Source organism: Aotus nancymaae, unplaced genomic scaffold, assembly GCF_030222135.1.
Source record: "Aotus nancymaae isolate 86718 unplaced genomic scaffold, 86718_ANA_hifiasm-v0.15.2.pri h1tg000021l, whole genome shotgun sequence".
NCBI lineage: Eukaryota > Metazoa > Chordata > Mammalia > Primates > Aotidae > Aotus > Aotus nancymaae.
In genome coordinates, this window is record NW_026988433.1 from 31,254,349 (window position 1) to 31,274,035 (window position 19,687).

At 37.9% G+C, this 19,687-nt stretch overlaps 1 protein-coding gene and 1 long non-coding RNA gene across 10 annotated transcripts in view; one reads left to right on the top strand and one right to left on the bottom strand.

The window, feature by feature from the left end:
- The window catches only part of MYBPC1 (myosin binding protein C1), a 100,758-nt gene extending 86,300 nt beyond the window's left edge, over positions 1 to 14,458 (bottom strand). For 4 of the 8 annotated variants that reach the window (XM_064379921.1, XM_064379919.1, XM_064379920.1 and 1 more), the window contains exon 1: positions 14,325 to 14,458. In XM_064379921.1, the coding sequence (XP_064235991.1) occupies positions 14,325 to 14,349 (25 nt within the window). In that variant the 5' untranslated portion in view covers positions 14,350 to 14,458. The remainder of the gene's footprint in view (positions 1 to 14,324) is intronic. The other 4 variants (XM_064379922.1, XM_064379925.1, XM_064379924.1 and 1 more) reach the window with 1 other exon arrangement.
- LOC105728715 (uncharacterized) lies at positions 8,250 to 14,238 on the top strand. Of its 2 annotated transcripts, XR_001110102.2 has the most exons (4): positions 8,250 to 8,589; positions 9,476 to 9,824; positions 9,909 to 10,042; positions 11,730 to 14,238. It is a non-coding gene; the product is annotated as an uncharacterized LOC105728715 (long non-coding RNA). The 2 variants fall into 2 exon arrangements; XR_001110101.2 differs by having other exon boundaries at positions 9,476 to 10,042.
- Positions 14,459 to 19,687: the final 5,229 nt, after the last annotated feature.

Below are 19,687 nucleotides of genomic sequence, written 5' to 3' on the forward strand. Positions count from 1 at the left end.
CTTGGGAGATCAAGGTGGGAGGATTGCTTGAGCCCAGGTGTTTGAGATCTACCTGGGCAACATAATGAAGTCCCATCTTTACAAAAAAAATTTTTAATTAGCTGATGCTTCCCTGTAGTCCCAGCGACTTGGGAGGCTGAGGTGGGAGGATCACTTGAGCCCATGAGGTGGAGGCTGCAGTGAGCCAAGATTGTGCCACTGTACTCTAGCCAGGGTGACAGAGCAAGACCCCCTCTCCAGAAATTTTTTTTCAATTTTAAAAATAAAAAGATTTCTAAAAGGCTCTCAGGTGATACTGCTGGTCCACACCCCACTTCAGTAACAAGGCTCAGCACACCCCCTAAATATCACCTGTTCCTCTCCCTTTTCAAATGTGAGTGAGAATGCTAAAGGGTTTACAGTAGATGGGGACTTTTCTTCTCCCTTTGATCACAAGCTTCTTGAGGACAAGGCCCTTCTCCTTCTCCTTTTCAGATTCCACACAGCAGGTGCTCCATAAATATAGTTGACTGGCAGGCTGTTCCTCCCTGCACAAAAGCCCCTTCTCCTTGCTGCCAAGAAATCCGTAACCGTCCCCTGGCGCTCCGTGGACAGCTTTCTTGGTCTGTGTTACCCACAGGGAACACTATGTCTTTCACTGGTTTCCGTCCCGCTGGCTAAGGCTCCAGGGGCATTCACCCAAACTCCATCATTTAGACTTCTTCTTACTGTCAACACATGTCTTCCATTTCTTAACAAGGGCAGGAGAGCAATCAGGGCTAGAGTTTTGGCTCTCGGGAACATTACACCCCTCGCCTTTCTAAGGAATCCCCCTCTTTTAAAATCGGGGCTCCCAAAGACAGCAAAGCAAATTTGTGTTGAGGAACCTGCCGCGCCAGTTTCTTAGCAAGTAACACTCAATCGCGCCAACTGTTGTCAACTAGGTTAGCTGTGTCGCAATGGTCAGGAGGCACCTACCTTTGATAAACTCTCTAAATCTTAAACAAGCAAACAGATATTTATTGAGGTGAGGTCCTGCCGTGCTTCTGCTTATTCAAAAGCGAAAGGGCAAAGTTCTGTGGAATGTTCCTGCTACGTAAATACCGTTGGTTTTTTGTTCTCCTCTCTCTGTCCTCCCACACGGCATCTTTATTAGCAAACATGCCAACAGGGTGGACTAAAGAAGCATGTTTTAAAACTTTTTGAATGAAAAGGAAAAGCAAGAATAATTTTTGGAAAAAAAATAGGCTCAAGGAAATATTTTAATGGACAACCTAAAAATGAACTAGATCGTGAACCAACAACTGAGGCTAGCCCCTTCTTTCGTAGACAAGGGTGGCTGTTCTTTGATCCTTTCTAATTAACAGATATAGACTTTCTCTCCCTCTGCAGCACTGAAATGCTTTCAAAGGGGTGGATCTATTTATGGTGGATTTTTCCTATGGTCACCTACTGTAAAAAGCACAGGTATGCCACCAATGGCATGCCTGCACAGCCTGTGCCAGGGCTTTCTAATTGACGGGCGCTGGTGGCAGCTATGAAATAGACAGCCCCATTATGCAGACTTTGTGCTGCTGCAGAAACACTAGGAACCCAGTGACTCCATAAACGGTCTGGCCCTCTGAGTGGAGTCCATTTCTATTTTCAATGATCAAGGGTTTTATGGTCAGTAACTTAAAGGGGAAAAAGAAATCTTATATCTTAAAATTCCTTAACCTGTCTCTCTCTATATGTCTGTGTGTCTACACTAAAAAATAAATAAATAAACAATCCGGTTCTCTCCTTCCTGTGGGCTGTCTCAAATATTACATTATTTGACCTTCTTAAACTGTCTTATGGGCCCCTATGTGCAGTTTAATTTAGCTTTTTTATAGCATGGAGAGCATAATGATATCACATGACTATATTACATAGGCATAAAAAAGGCAGAACACACAATAACAATTATCATTAAATGTTGTGATTCTACATCTGCTTTTGTAGCTTTCCATCACTTTCCTAGAGGAAATTTTTTAAAAATACAAATATTCTAAAACCATGCTTTGGAAATTTGAGGCATAGGAGAAAATTTTATGCTATTCTTAATTATTATGTCTTATTATCAAAGTAAAATTCTAGCTCTGAAATGAAACATGTGAAGGCTTTATGTTTTTTAAACATCATGATGAATAAGGAAGGTTCCACCTGGCCAACTCCTGTACTGTCACTTTTGGTGGTATAGCAAATTATCTTTCTTTTTATATCAAATATGTAATAAACACTGTCAGGTGTCTCCCGTCTTGGTGGTGGGATCTGACACTATATGCATACTCCAACCTGCACCTCATATGCCCAGACATGAGCACAGTGGAAGCTGCCATAGCATAAAATATTTCTGTCATGGAGACATTCATAATGCTTAGAGATGTTTGATTCTGTTAATCATAAGTGTACCCCATGGCCGGGTATGGTGGCTCTTGCCTGTAATCTCAGCACTTTAAGAGGTGGATCAGATCTCTTGAGCTGATCACAACCAGCCTGGGCAGCATGGCAAAACTGTGTTTCTACCAAAATTACAAACAATTAGTTGGGCATGGTGATGCGTGCCTGTGGTTCCAGCTACTTTGGAGGCTGAGGTGGGAGAATTGTTTGTGCTGGGTAGGCAAAGGCTGCAGTGAGCCAAGATTGCACCACTGCACTCCAGCCTGAGTGACAGAGAGAGACCCATCTCAAAAAGTGTACCCCCCAAAATCGCAAATATAAATGACAGTGTATTTTTATTGGCCAAATTGCTTATGTATCAGAGATGCAGAATGTGGGCATAAATCAACGTTTAATCCAACATTTTCAAAGTACTTGCTTCATTTGTTCCCCACTCTATTCATTATAGGCATTATGGGTCTGGATATTTTATACTTTGGGATTTAAGAGAATTACAGACTTTTTAAAGAGGTAGGCTGGGCGTGGTGGCTCACACCTGTAATCCCACCTGGGGTGGGTGGAGATCTCAGGAGTTCAAGACCAGACTGGGCAATGTAGTCAGACCCTTTCTCTACACACATACACAAAAGTAATTCTAAATTGATTTATAATAGTGGTTCTCAAAGTATGGTCTGGGATCTTCAGGAGATCCCTAGGTAGGGTGTCTACCAGGTCAAAATGATTTTCATAATAGTAATGCTAAGACATTATTTGTCTTTTTCACTCATATTCTCTAACAGATAGTCCAGTTTTCCAGAGAGTACATAATGTGTAATGATATCAATGTTCTGACAGCTAATAGAATTGTTTGTGTATTCTTGTGTGTGTGTGTGTGTTTCTTTTTTGAGAAAAAGGATTTCATTCTGTCACCCAGGCTGGAGTGCCATGGCATGATCTTAGCTCACTGCTGTCTCAATCTCCAGAGGCTCAGATGATCCTCCCATCTCAGCCTCCTGAGTAGCTGGGTCTACAGGCATGCACCATGTCCGACTAATTTTTATATTTTTAGTAGAGACGAGATTTCGCCATGTTGCCCAGGCTCGTCTTGAACTCCTAGGCTCAAGTGATTGGCCCATCTCAGCCTTTCAAAGTGCTTGGATCACAGGCATAAGCCACCATGCCTGGTCGTGTTCTTGTGTTTCAAACATTATCAATTTCAATTTTTTTAAATGGATTTTTGTTCTTGTTGCCCAGGCTGGAGTGCAGTGGTGTAATCTTGGCTCACTGCAACCTCTGCTTCCCAGGTTCAAGAGATTCTCCTGCCTCAGCTTCCTGAGTAGCTGGAATTACAGGCATCCACCACCATGCCTGACTAATTTTTTGTATTTTTAGTAGAGACAAGGTTTCACCATGTTGGCCAGGCTGGTCTTGAACTCCTGACCTCAGCCTCCCTGAGTGCTGGGATTACAGGTGTGAGCCACTGCACCTGGCCAATTTTAACTTAAATACAGTAAATATTATATGACACACTAATATAATATTTACTGCATTAAAAATTAAAATTAGTGTGTATAATACACTATGCACATAAACAAATGCTCTTTAGTTTATTCAATAATTATTAAGGGTGAAAATGGAACTACTGGTTTTGAATTTATTGTAAATCTTTTTGGAAAAAGATTTTGTGCATGTTATTTTTAAAACAAACTCACGTCATATACATCATATACATCTGCAGCTTTGATAAAACGAATGAGTCAGTCAAAATAAAAGCCATGTGTTGATTTTGAGGGCAATAACTTATTTTCCTAAGTGTACCATAATAGAGACAAAAGGGCAATAGTATCTAGTAACACCTCCCCCGATGTAGAATTCAGCTATCTAGCAACTTACCTAACAGCTTCTGACCACCAAAATCAAAGGGCATTTGAAAAGCTAAATGTATTTATCTCAAGCTCCTACTTCCATGCACTAAGAGTTTCTGTGTTTTCCTCCTGGAAGAAGGCCCTACCTCCTCAATAAGCCCAGGGCCTGGGACTTGGGAAAGGTAAGCAGGGTGCCTGAGGAGCAAAATTTAAGGAGGCACTCACTTAAGGTGCTGACCCTGCATTTTCATGACCCAGAAAGTGAGTGCCTTCTTAAATGTTGTGCCTTAGATGGTGCTAAACCCTACTCAGCCAGATTAACTACCTGGAATGGAGTCTATAACAAAAGACAAAGGGGAGTGAGGGGAACAACTTCATATGCTGACTGACAAGAGTACTAAAGAAGACAGCACACTTCTAGCGAGGGATACGGTAGGAAAGCTATGAAAAAGTGGACAGAAATTCAAAATACAAATCAATATGAGCCCATTTAACAAAAAAGCAAACAATTTGGGCTCTCAGGGTGTCACATGCTACTGATAACAGGTATCTATAATTTAAGACAAATTATATCCAGTTATTTTTTAAAGCAAGGAGTAATGTATTACATTTTAACAATGTTTCTATTCAAACTGGTTGAAAAAAATAAGGTTCTGAGGTTATATAACAAAATTAACCTTTAGCTGTGCAGAGAATCCAGCTATTCAGAATGATTCAATCAATTTAATCTGTATTTATTTACTGTGGTCAAATGTTGCCAAAGACTATACTATACTAAGGTTCTGAATAGATGAAGTCTAATTGTACATTGGTTATGTAAATTTTCAATGACTCATTGGTTCAACTTTTGGAATTTCCCTGAATCTACAGGGGTTTTTTTTTTCCCTCCCCTAGTCAATTCATTCTTTTGTCCTTCTAATTATGCAGGTTTCAACTCAGGATGTCATTTCACACAGGAAGAGGATTAAAATATGGTCCTTACTACATAGCAACAAATAGCTTCTCATTGTTAACATGGGGCTGGGGGAAAATTGCTAAGATGTGAGGACTTGACTTCCTCATTACTCATCATGTTTTAAAGAATCACATGGGGTTGGAGTGGCATAGATGAGGGTATGTTTTGCAGGGGAAGCTTTATTCAAATTGAAGGAGTTTAAAATTTTAGGATAGGTCAAAAGGAAATTATTGCAAAAGTGATCTGAATTGTTAACAATTTCCTACTTCACTGTGCCTTTTCTGGGGATCTTGCATCACTTATTTTGAGACAGAGTCTTGCTCTGTCACTCAGGCAGGAGTGCAGTGGCATGATCATGGCTCACTGGAGCCTTGACCTTCTGGGCTCAAGCGATCCTCCTGCCTCAGCCTCCCAAGTAGCTGGGACTACAGGTGTGCACCACCACACCCGGATAATTTTTGTATTTTTTGTAGAGACAAGGTTTCACCATGTTGCTCAGGCTGGTCTCGAACTCCTGGCGGAAGCGAGTCTCTGGCCTTGGCCTCCCAAAGTGCTGGGATTACAGGCATGAGTCACTGTACCTGACCATGTATCATTTATTTATGTGGCTATCAGGTTATAGGATAAATCTCTTAAAGGCCTTGCTCCAAGCCTCACGCCTCACATTGGGTGACTTTTTTTTTTTTTGAGACAGAGTCTTGCTGTGTCACCGAGGTTGGAGTACAGTGGCACGATCTCAGCTCACTGCAACCTCCACCTCCCAGGTTCAAGCAATTCTCCTGCCTCAGCCTCCCGAGTAGCTGGGACTATAGGCACCTGCCACCATGCCTGGCTAATTTTTTGTATTTTAGTAGAGACAGGGTTTCACTGTGTTGCCCAGGCTGGTCTTGAACTCCAGAGCTCAAGCAATCTGCCCACCTCTGCCTCCCAAAGTGCTAGGATCAAAGGCGTGAGCCACCGCGCCGCGCCGAGCCTGGTTGACTTTTTAAAAATAGAAAAAGAAGAGTCCTGATGCCAGGTGGGGTCATAAAAATAAAATTCCACTGCAGTTAACACAGTGGCACTCAATCAATCACTCATATGTGGTCATGGAGAGTTCTTTATGTGGTTATCTCAGGAAAATCGCAGGCTGAGGAAGACCCTACCCACCAAAGAGCACCCCGATAGGGAGAGAAATCTTAATGTCCCACAAATTTAAGCCTTATAACCCTTGGTGACAGATACAGCTATTGTTAACTGTGTAAGGCAACTCTTTAAGTGGGAGAGTCCATGTCCCTGCAATGGAACAGTGAAAAAACAACCCAACCGTTATCACCTTATGCTGACAACTAGAGACCCCCAGATTGGACATTGCTCATTTCGATAGGAACACAACAGATGTCATGGAGTATAGACCTTTTATTTGATCTGAGCTTCTATAGGTGAAAGCGAAGATGTTTCGCTACAGGTAAAAGAAAGAAATATGGTAGTAGCAATGATGGTTCTGACTACCATAGCAGCTTTCTTGGCATGTATTATAAATATTACACTAGGTAAGGAGGTGAGCAGTGGTTATTACATCCCTTATATTGAGGGAAATGTCATCAAAGTTTATATGAAATATGAGCCATTTAATACCTTATGCCAGACAAGATTTCTGAGTTTACTGCTTTAGGAGGAAAATGCTTGAGATCTTTCCATATGTTACGCCCTGTTCTAAGCATTTTACCTGTCCAGGTGTGGTGGCTCATGCCTATAATCCCAGCACTTTGGGAAGCTGAGGCAGGCAGATCACTTGAGGTCAGGAGTTCAAGACCACCCTGGCCAACATGGTGAACCCCATCTCTACCAAAAAAAAAAAAAAAAAAAAATTAGCCAGGTGTGGTGGCGGGCACCTGTAACCCAGCTACTCAGGAGTCTGAGGTAGGAGAATTGCTTGAACCCAGGAGGCAGAGGTTGCAGTGAGCCGAGATCACACCACTGCACTCTGGCCTGGGCGACAGAGTGAGACTCTGACTCAAATAAAAAATAAGATAAAATAAGCACTTTACCTGATTTATTTCAGTTAATTCTTACTGAGATCCAATGAGTTGATACTGTTTTATTTACATACAAATGAGAAAATAGAGGCATATAAAGTGTAAGGAACTCAGTTTATGGTGCAGCTGGAATTTGAGCTGTCTAGAATGTTCTATGAATAGTATAATTTGTTTATCTCACCATGTTTAATATTGAGTATAATTTAAGATGCATAAAGAAAAAGCCAAGATACATACTCCCTGCATAACAACTCTAAAGGCATCTAGCTCTAAACATGACAAAATGTAGAATTGCACAAATGGACAAATTTTTAGTTATAAGTAGAGCATTCTCTTCTAACATTCATGAAAATTTTTGGAAGGCAAATTACATTACCGGTTGCAAGCCAAGTAATTTATAAAGAGTATTATACTGTAATTGAGTAATTTATAAAGAGATCTGATATTATGTAGAGAAAGATTTGGACAATTTTAGAAAAGAATTATATTTAGACAAAATAGCTAAATACACATCAAAAAATGAATAGAACAAAATCATAAGATCTAACATCTGACATATTATTAATTTCTGACATAGTAACATCTGACATATTATTAACGTAATTTTAGACGCTGCCCTGATGTGCCAAATTGGCCTAAAAAGAATTCCTAAGGGAGTATAAAAGGGCAAGTCTTATCAAAGTGGATTTAGACTTGAAAGGCATAATGAAAGTCAGATTACAGATAGCTTCTTGTGAACTCATTTTAGAAAGAGAAATAAGTGTGAGATTGAATGATCCTGGTCTTTGCCTCTGCCAAATCAATCAGTTCACACCCCAATCTGATGGGACCTGAAAGTTTATTCTGGAACTGTACATTAAAGCCTGTAATACTCTGTTCCATGAATGGGAACATCCTGAAATTTGGCCTGTGGTCTATCTTTGGGCTGTCTAAAACAAATGTACTCTTTGTAAATTAAAACCGAGCCTATCCACACAGAGTAGAATTATGACAAGACAGTATCATCATTTTGATTTTGGGGGCGTCTTTGTAAAAAACTGCAGGGACGGAAGCCCCCTTCTTATCTGGTTATGACATAATTTGCATACATGTAGAAAATTAGGTGACAGAGTCTTTTCTTCTTTTTCATAGTTTCATTTTCTTTAATTGCTATGTTCTCAAATATTAGAAAACCCCTTTTGAATAAACAATAGCTACTGCATGATTAACCTAACTCAGAACACTGTAATTCAGCTACTACCTTTCTGTGTATTTATTGAGTTTCCCCAGGATGCAGTACTCTGAACAAACCAAGGATTCCAGAAAACACATCTGTTTCCATTAAGCACTAACATGGAATAAGAACAAAGAGGACGTGGCCGCATGCTCTCAGGTACACACATGAAATTGAAATTTCCGTACTTATTTTTGATTGCTAGAACTTTAATCCTGTTCTTTATCATCTAACACACTCAAGTATGTCTAGAGATGAAGTTTAGAATTACCACAGAAGATATTGGCTACCAAGAGTATTTTGTGTCTCTTAATATAGTTTTCATAGACTAATTCAGGAGCAGTGAAGATAAAAGTCATTATTAATTATAATAAAAATTCTTCTATGTGTCCATAAACAGCCTAAAAAGAATTTTTGAATAAAACAATTGCAATAATTTTAAACAAAAGTAACAAAAATGCTTCCTTGGGCTGGAAAAACAATAGTAATAATTTTACAGCAATCTCCTCTCATGACCATATAAAATTTATTTGTTTTCAAAAGTATTGCAAAAATATCATTTTGTATTTATTCAGGTTTTTAAAGAGACCATTTACTTATTGGCTTTTATGTCTAAGCATTTTTTAAAAGCAATTTCAGCCTGGGTAATTGACTTCAACATTCATGTTTGATTCAGGGATACTTTGAAATTGCTGTAAATAATTGTGTGTGTATACAGAGCCTCAAAAAAAAGTTTCAAGGCTGTATCTCATGGCCAAAATAAAGTGAGTCGTTGAGAGCATAAAGAATTGTAAGTGCTTCATGTTTTCCACTCTCCTGGGTTCCCAGACCAGCTAGTGAGCCTAACTTCCACCTTTATCATTCCACAAACTCGCTGACCCCTGACTTCACTGTTTGAAAGGCCTGGGAACGAGAGGGAATTTCTTTAGATTTGCTGGGTGAGAAGTAAGGATACAACTTGTTTTTCCAAAGTCTTTTTAAAGCGTTATATTTAGGGCGCTTCAGAGGAACGAATTGGCCAGTCCTTTATTTATCTTCCTAACAGGTGCAGTCGGAGCAGTCATAAAAGCAGGCTACTGAAAAAGAAGGATTCTGCCAAGTATTAAGCCCCTCTAGCACGCATTTGCCCTACAGTATTCCCTCTTACAACACAGAGCTCAAATATATGCCGTGAATCTTCAGCACAGCATGACGGTTTTTTTCAGGAGGAAAAAAATATGATGGCATTCATTCATACAACTTCTTTATTTTCCATCCAAATCGTCAACTTGGCCTCGATGAACCATTTGAAGTCAAAAGGGAAACAATTGCCCTTGATAAAATAGCTCCTTCCTCCTCCCCTATTCCTTTCTCTTACTTTTCTGCATAAATTATTAACTTTTCCCCAATTTGAGGTAAGGGTGATATTTATATATAAGATGACTTTCCAGAGACAAATTTATTTTGGTGTTTGAAATAGGCCATTCACTCTCATGCAGGTAGAAACTGAAGGTCAAAGAATAAATATGAGAAGGAGGTTTCCCATCAAGGGAGCTCCTTTTCTGATGGATGACTAAGCCCTGACAAATGCTTAGAAATAGGCAAGAGGTGATGAACGCTGCTCTACATTCAGGTAGGTTTTGGGCTCAGCAGAACTTTAAAATGTCATGAAATCTTTAGAGACCCAAGAAAAAAAGATATAGAAATGTCAAAAACCCTTATGGACCACCGCAGCCCACCCCTACAAAAAAAGCTTTTTTTTTTTTTTAACCATGATCCCATCTATTCCTACTGAAATGTAGACCAAGATAGATAAGATGAATATTGTATGCTGATTCAGCAAAAGAATATCTGTAGCAACAGAGCCATGCCTTTGATTCCTGAAGTTATCAGAATGGCACCTTAAAATTATGGTCATAAAGGAATCTGTGTTTGGCCATACGTTTGAGTTATCAAGAAGGGATCTTACATGGAAAATGAGAAAATGACAGTGACTCTCCTGAGATTTTTTTTGAATGACAATCTAGCACCAAAGAGGAACTTTTGCCTTTTTGGACAAGTAAAGTACATTAAATATAATAGAGTCAGAAAAATCAGAAACAAAATGTGAAATTCATGTTAAGGCCTCAACTCTGTGTTTTAGAGGAGAATTTTTCTGGGTTTTATAGAATCTGACAGTAATAGGCCAGGCATGGTGTCTCACACCTGTAGTCTTAGCACTATAGAAGGCAGAGGCAAGTGGATCTCTTGAGCCCAGGAGTTTGAGACCAGCCTGGGCAACATAGTGAGACCCCCATCTCTACTAAAAATATAAAAATTAGCTGGGCATAATGGCATGCATCTGTGGTCACAGCTACTGGAGTGGCTGAGGTGGGAAGATCATTGAGCCTGGAAGGCAGAGTTTGCAGTGAGCCATGATTGCACCACTGCACTCCAGCCTGGGTGACAAAAAAAAGAATCTGACAGTTAACAGTTGTCCCAGGATGTAAAAGAACTAATCTTTATGGTTTTAATCATTACATATTCCAGAGGTAAAATTCTGAGAAAAATTATATTTATGTGTTTAACAGCCATTCATGGTATTTTTTTAATGAACAGATATTCTGCCACAGAAGAAAGGCTATTGCAATTGTCTAGTTTTATGTTGATAAAACTTATTTTTGACTGGAAAAGTGAAATTTCCAGTGAAAGGTGATTTCTTGGCGAGGCACAGTGGCTCACGCCTGTAATCCCAGCACTTTGGGAGGCCAAGGTGAGCAAATCACCTGAGGTCAGCAGTTTGAGACCAACCTGGCCAACATGGCAAAACTCCATATCTACTAAAAATACAAAAAGTAGCCGGGGAAGGTGGTGGGCACCTGTAACCCCAGCTACTCAGGAGGCTGAGGCAAAAGAATCACTTGAACCTGGGAGGCAGAGGTTGCAGTGAGTGGAGATTATGCCATTGTACTCCAGCCTGTGTCACAGAGTGAGATACTATCTTGAAAAAAAAAAAGGTGATTTCCGATTTCTTTACACACTAGGAAGCAGGGACAATTAACTGAAGGGCACTTACTTGTACTCAGTTAATAACTGTTACAAAAATGAACGTATCAAAGGCATCCTGGGAGATCCCCACAAATCTGAAGCTTCCTACAACATCCTCCCAATTTTATCAGAATAACTTAAGTGTGCTAGGCCTTAGGTTCTGTAAGAATCCAAAGTGGTATAAGGTAAGTTTTTTTATCTGGAACTGACAGTACAAATAACATAGTTTCCAAAGAATGCATAATATATAAAAGTGGTTACTCCTTAAGAATAATACTTGCTTTCTCCAAAAGGGGTCACTGAGACACCCAGCATATTTCCAAGAGTCTAAACAAGAACTGTTGACTAAGACTTCCATTGAACTTCCTCCTCGAGATCCAAAGTTACATCTGTCCTTCCTCCTTCTCCTTGGAAGAACCAGCTTTCCCAAGATCCAAGAAGAAAATGCCTAAGATCCAAGAAGAAAACGATAGGCTGGGAAGTAGTTGAGTGAGACATTTTTTGTACCTTTAGGTGCTGAAAACTCAGCCTCTTTTGAGGAGTCGCTAGATCCTCCTGGATCCTAGGAGGGCCAAACCAGCCCATGTGTCCCATCAAGATTCACAGCAAGTGGTCATGTCCTTCCTGGGCATGGCTTTCCGAGCTGTGGGAAGAGTTCAGAAGACCCATATGGGCTGGAGGAGCCTGTTCTTTGGGAGGGTTTCTGCAGACAGTTTGAAATGACTCTGAAGAACTAGTTTGAGGCCATGTTTTGTTTTTTAGAGGGATGCTTATATGCAATCAAACTAATCCCAGTGAAAATGAAATCACAGGAGGAGAAGAAAGGACCAGAATAGTTCATGACTTGCCCTACTCCTCACTCTTCTGATGTAAACAATATGAAAATGCAATTGTTTCACTAAGGAAAGCTCTTCAAGGTACAGTTCCTTTAATAATCAGTTCTGCTGGTAAGGGAACCAAAAAATCTCTGTACTTCCTCAATGGATTTTAAATATATCAGTAACTCTTTTTGCCCCACTCCCCATCATCCAAATTTAAACTAACCAAAGAATTTGTGGGTATAAAATTACTGTCCTGGGTGGAGGAACTCCTACACAGAATAGCAACGTGCTTTTATAGCAAAAGAAGATCACGGAGTCTTTAGTATCCTTGCTGATTTATTCAGAAAAAAAAATGTATTGGGGGTTGGGGGCCGAAGTTAAAGATATATTTTACTCTTGGCAGTTCTATGATTTCTTCCCTGTAAAAGCACAGTGAATCAGACTGAGTTGTCAAATGAAAAGTAAACTTCATCGCCTCTAGCAATCAGAATAATTTAATTAGTTTTATTGGCTCTTAAAGCCTGTCACCTTATTTATTGGTTTTTCAACTTTCTTCTCATTTTCAATTAGGCTTTAAAACAACAAATGCAAAATCGTTCACTAAATTCAGGATAATTAAAACAATATTGTGTTTCCAGTTTGGAAATATGGTAGAATGCATTTCATCTGGGTACACTTCGGAGAGGTTAAAGTGACAGAGCAGATAAAAAGGACACTTAATACACACGTAAATCATTTGCATTACAAATAAGATACTTCAGCAGGGGTTGGACTCCCTGCCTGACAGTCAGGATTAAGTTCCCATATTAATGCATGCATTTGGTGTGGTTATTTTGGGTGGAAGACTTCATCCATCAATGCCCTCTGCCACTAAGTAAGGCCAACCTGTAAACTGATCACCACAGCCTGTCAACACTGGTTACTTAATTATATAAAGAAAATATATTTAAAAGACTTTTGATAATTTGGTTAGTATTTCAACTTTGCGTTCAACATGTAACATCTTTTTCCAGGTTCCTCAAAATAATGGTTAAAGCATTTTTAAGAATTAAAAAATGAAAACTATGACTATTTTTATGTTTCCTGCTTTCTTTTTCTTTTATTTGCAGAAGGAAAAAAATAAAGATTCAGTAAGCACTAATGAAGACTAATATAAATGAAATAATATTTTTAAAAGATATTATTAAAAAACAATGTATCATACTATTAATTTGTACTTTTTATTTATTTTCATTATTACTAATTCCAATTTACTTCTGTTACCAATTAGTAGTTTTAATATACTAATTGTTTTTTACAGAAAGGAGAAACTTTGTTAGAGAAAACATTTCTTCTTCTAAGGAAGGATATGTTTATACTTTCAGCTTAACTATTCTTAAAAGGCTACATATTATGAAATTCTCTACAATAAAACTCATGAAAGAACAATCTTTTCATGATATTCAGAGATATCCCTTTTTACTAGGTGTTTGATTTTCTTTTCATACAAGAATTTAATAATGAACTTCCAAAGGCATTGATAAGAACAACAACAACAAAAACCTTCACTGTATATTTTAAGTATCTTTCCATTAAAAAAATGTAGCAAATCTGGAAATAATGTCACAAATTCTTTTTTGGAATCTTGATCATTTTAGAAAACTATTAAGTCTTCAACTCTGCAAATTGCAAATACATGCTGAAAAGATTTGTGATTAAACTAAGAAAATCTGATGGAAAATCTAATCTGTTTACTGTCAGCAATTAACATCCTTAAATTATGCTTTAAGGATTCTTTACAATTGAATGATAGAATTATCAGTTGATAATTTTACTCAATATTCCTTTAGAAACCATGGTGTCCAATAGTTTCTAAATTCTGTTTAGAAACTATCAGAAACTTTTCAATTCATTATACTCTCTCTGTAATTTTCCTCTGATCCGTTTACTCTAAAAGATCTTTTCCTTAAATCATAGTGATTTGATTATTTTCTCATCTATTTAAGAAATTGGTTGTTTGAAGATAAATACCAACATAAACACACTTTATTAAAGAGTACAACAAAAAGATTTCTGGATAAGTCTTACCCTCTTTCTTAGTGGGTTCTGGCATGGCCACAATAAGATGTTATTCTTTAAAGTTTTCTCCCCTCCACGACTAGTTGACAGAAACCCCACAGGCAGGCGAGAGACAGTGCAGGTCGATGTGACAAGCAGTTGGGGAGAAACCCAGTGCTTTTATACTGCCTCTGAACATCAATCATGATGGCACCTCCCTTTCTTCAGCACAAAGATGCAGGAACTTGACAGCTATGGGGACCTTTCTCACATCTGTTGTCTGCACTCTGCTCTCTCGCCTACTGGAAGGAATCTCCTGCCCATCTCATGTGGCTGATGAGAACACCTCTAACTTTCTAAATTCAGCTGCAGCCTCGTGCTCTGTCTTGCTCTTCTCTCTCTGACAGATGCATGTGCTGACTCAGGAGTGCAAAAAGTTTGCTGGATGATAAAAAAAATCAAATTGAAAATCATAATATGCCAATCCAACCGATACCTTAATTTTCACTAAGATTAGACAGAAAAGTCTCTGTATTCAGGTAATCATTTTAATGCTCCAATAAGCTTTACATTTTCATTAGTCCTTAATTATTTCATTTATTTTTTTTCTTAGTGATATGTCAGTATTAGTTTTTCAAGCCAAATCTCTACGTTAAATAACTTGTCTCGTGTTCTTCTCTAAGAATAGCAAAGATTTCTATTAAGGGATACTCTGCATTTGCCTTTTTTTCCAAAAACATCATTTTTCAAAATTATAGGACATATAAAAGAATGAGGCAGTGATGCATGCTACAACATGGATGAAGCTCGACAACATTACACTAAGTGAAAGAAGTCATTCATTCAGACATACAAACATAGACTGTAAAATAATAGATCATGGCCAGGCGCAGTGGCTCTCACCTGTAATTCCAGCACTTTGGAAGGCCAAGGCGGGTGGATCACCTGTGGTCAGGAGTTCAAGACCAGCCTGGCCAACGTGGTGAAACCTTGTCTCTACTAAAAAAAAAGTACAAAAATGAGCTGACCTTGGTGGCAGGCGCCTGTAATCCTAGCTACTCAGGAGGCTGAGGCAGGAAAATCGCTTGAACCCGGGAGGCAGAGGTTGCAGTGAGCGAAAATTGAGCCATTGCACTCCAGTCTGGGCAACAAGAGTGAAACTCCATCTCAAAATAAATAAATATCACACATTGTACAATTCCACTTATATGAAATGTCCAGAATAGGCAAATCCATGTGGTGAGAAAGTATATCAGTGTTTGCCAGGGGCCTGAGGGAGGTAGAATTGGGAGTGACTGCCAGTGGATACGGGGTTTCTTTTGGTCATGATGAAAATGTTCTGGGATGAGTTAGTGGTGATGGTTGTACAATTTTGTAAATATATTAAAAAACCAATGAATTATACACTTAAAAATATATATGGAGGCTGGGTGGCTTGGGCCTGTAATCCCAGCACTTTGGGAGGCCAAGGTGGGAAGATCACTTGAAGCCAGGAGTTTCAGACCAGCCTGGGCAACAAAGCAAGACCCTGTCTCTACAAAACATAAAAATCAAATAAAAATATATAGGGCCTGGGCAAAGAAAGTCAAATAGACTCGTAGCTATTGTTTTGATTCCAGATGGTAAATAGAGGGCACACAAATCTAACTTAAGATGTTGAAACACTGTAGTAGATGTAGTCACTTTCTCCCAAAATGTTCATGGAGCTTATAGAGAAATAGGAACTACCAAGTCGTCGACCTGAAGAAGACACCTTACTTTCTTTGTTCACATGCACTAGGACTAACCTGAGTTTATATGAAAATACAACCACCCACATGCCTTTATTGGTGTGTATTTTCGAGATAATTTTCAAAAAACTCTGATTGATTTGTATTGAAGCAGTCACACTGTCTCGTCTAATTTCCCTTGTGGCTGAGAGTGCAGCTGGTCAGACTTAGCTCAACCAAACTCTGTGCCAAGCTGACTTTTCATATAAGGGTGGAAACTCGACTTAGAACTTAATAGCATCATGGTTTAGCTATGTGGCAGGGAGGGGGAGGAAGCCAGTCAAGATGGTAATGAACACTTTTTATAAAGAAAGCCTCTCCTTAACCACATAATACTACTGAGCACATTGTGGTACTTTTCAAAAACGTTCCTTTGCTGCTAAGTCTGCTCTAGGAATATCAATTAATAGATGAAACAGATGAAAGAACCTAGAATCTGAAGTCGGTCGTCTCTTGGGTTCTATTTCTGGATCTATCATTAACCATCTTAGTTGCTTTAAGAAAATCAGGTGGAATTTCTGGGCCTCAGTTTCTTTTTGTGTAAAACGAGGGGCTTCAAAAAGTGATCTTGGAGGCTCCTGATAGGTTTAACATTGTGATTCTATTTGGGAAATTTCTAAGAGAGAATTGTTTTTTCAGCATTCCCAGCACACTGAATACCACATATGAAATGGACATAGGGCAGAGTGTCATGTTGCATAAGAATGTTTATAGCGAAGGGCAGATTTCACACATGCCACAAAAGAGGTGCCATGCCATCACTGGCTTCTGCAGAAACCTCATTGGGTTTTTTAATACACTGATCATCTTACTGACATGAACATATGCCAGGAAATACTGCAATCCACATAGAAAGTATTTTATGACCTGGGGAAGTTTTTGGTAATAAAGGACTTAATTATGAAAAGGCAAAACATTATTATGGGAATTGGAAGTACAGACAAATTCTAGGACAAATGATTGTACAGTGTATCAGATAAAGTAAAATCTTAAATTAGGATAGTAAGTAGACTTTCATAATTTTTCTAGGGCTATATTGTTTTAGGAATACATAACCCCTATTTCAGATCTTGTACATTCCTCTAGAAGGTTGCAGATGCCTTAGCTGTACTCTCAGGAAAGACAGGGGGATGGTCAACAGGTTTTTGTTTTTTTTGCTAAATGCTTTATTGGATTTTCCTTACTGTATTATTGAGGATGAGGCTTGTTTAAATACAACACAAAACCACAAAATACTAGCAGTTGAATCAAGATAGAAGTATTTCTCCCTCACATAAAGCAAGTCTAAAAGCAAATGGCTTAGAGTCATACAGTGGCTTCACAGTATCTCCAGGAAACTAGACTACTTCTTCCTGCTCTACCATCCTCCTGGTAACCTCACAGTCTAAAATAGCTGCAGATACTCTAGCCATTACATTCCTATTCCAGGCAGCAGAAAAGAAGAAAAAAAAACTCACTTTCTTCATTTTAAAGAGACTTGTTTGAAGTACCACACACATCTACTACATCCCACAGGCCAGAACTTGATTACAAAGATTCATTCAAGATGTACCAACAACCTAACTTATAAGAGCTAAAGTCATAAAAATTTTAGAAGGAAACATAGGGGCAAATCTTTAGGACCTTGCATTTGGCAATGGATTCTTATATATGACAACAAAAGCGTGAGCAACAGAAGAAAAATCAATAAATTTGGCTTTATCGGAATTTAAAATTTTATGCATCAAAGTGTTTAGTGGAATTCACCAGTGACCATCTGGTTCTTTTTTTGTTGGAAGTTTCGATTATTGATACCACCTCTTTACTTGTTATAGCCGTTCAGATTTTCTGTTTCTTCTTGAGTCTGTTTTGGTAATTTGAATATTTCTGGGAATTTTTACATTTCCTCTAGGGTATTCTATTTTTTATTATACTTTTGTTCATGGTATTCTCTTATAGTCCTTTTTATTTCTATAAGGTCAGTATTGTGCCCACTTTTTTTCTGATTTTACCTATATGCCTCTTCTCTCTTCTATTCTTTGTTAGTTTAGCTAAAGGTAGGTCACTTTTGTTGATCTTTTCAAAGAACTAACTTTTAGCTTTATTGACTATTGTTCTTCTATTCTCTATTTCATTTATCTCTGCCCTAATCTTCTTTATTATTTCTTTCTGTGAGATTTGGATTGATTTTGCTATTTTTTTCTAGTTTCTTAAGGTGTACAGTTATTAATTTGAGATCATTCTTTTTTAATGTAGGTGTTTATTGCTATACATTTTCCCCTTCACACTGTTTTCACCACATTCCATACAGTATGCTTTTTACTTTTGGTATGTTGTAATTTTGCTTTCATTCATTTCTTAGTATTTTCTGATTTTCCTGGTGATTTCTTCTTTGACCTTTTGGTTATTTAAAAGCATGTGGCTTGATTTCCATATATTTGTGAATTTTCTAGTTTTTCTTCTGTTATTGATTCCTAGCTTTATTCCATTGTAGTCAGAGAATATATGTATGATTGAAATTTTTAGAAATATATTAAGACTTGTTTTCTGACCTAACATATCATCTACCCTGAAGAGTGTTCAATGTACACTGAGAAGAATGTGTATTCTGATGCCGTTGAGTAGAGAATTCTACATATGTCTGTTAAGTCTAGTTGGTTTATCATGTTGTTCAAGTTCTCTATTTTCTTACTGATCTTCTGTCTAGATATTTTATAGATTATTGAAAGTGGGGTGTTGAAGTTCTTAACTATTATTATAAAGTGGTCTGTTTCTCCCTTAAATCCTGTCAATGTTTGCTTTATGTATTTTGGGCACTGCTGTTTGGTGTGTATGTGTTTATAATTGTTACACATTTTTGATTGACCCATTTTATATTGTTATTTTCATCTCTTGAAATAGTTTTTTAATTAAAATCTATTTTGTCTGATATTGATACTGAACACTGTAGCTTTCTGACAATAAATAATATTCAACCATGAATAAATAAACTGGAAAAAATCATATTCTGACTCAAGAATACATTTCTAATAAAATATTATTTTGTGCTTCTTAATGATTTATCAGTCAGTGTCATCTTTTATATTGCCTTAATGGATTGTGTAAAAATAATACTCATATCAATAATTTAACTTCAAATACATTAAAAAAATACTTTAAATCCTTGCAGTCACAAAACAAAGGTTTTTAAAATTTTAATTTGTTTATCTTTTGAGACAGAGAAATACAATGTGAAAAGCTTTTTTAACTTTTAAGGCAAAAAATTACTATGACATTTTTATTGCATGGGAGATATTTAAAATACATATAGTTTGATTTTTAATATCAACTTTTATAGAATGTTGGAAATTACAGCCTTTGCAACTATTTAAACTTGTTTTAGAAAACTTTGAATATTAATTTGGAAGTGTGTGAAAAATTACCTCCAAAATTTTAAAAGGTGTTATGATTCGGTTTGGGATGCCATAACAAAATAGCATAGACTGGGAGGCTTAAACAACACAAATTTAGTTTTCACAGTTCTGGAGGCTGGAAGTCTGAGATCAGGGTGCCAGCATGTTCGGGTTCTGGTGAAGGTCACTTCCTGGCCTGTAGACCTCTGCCTTCTCACTAAGTCCTCACCACGGTGGGGAGAAACAGGGAGCA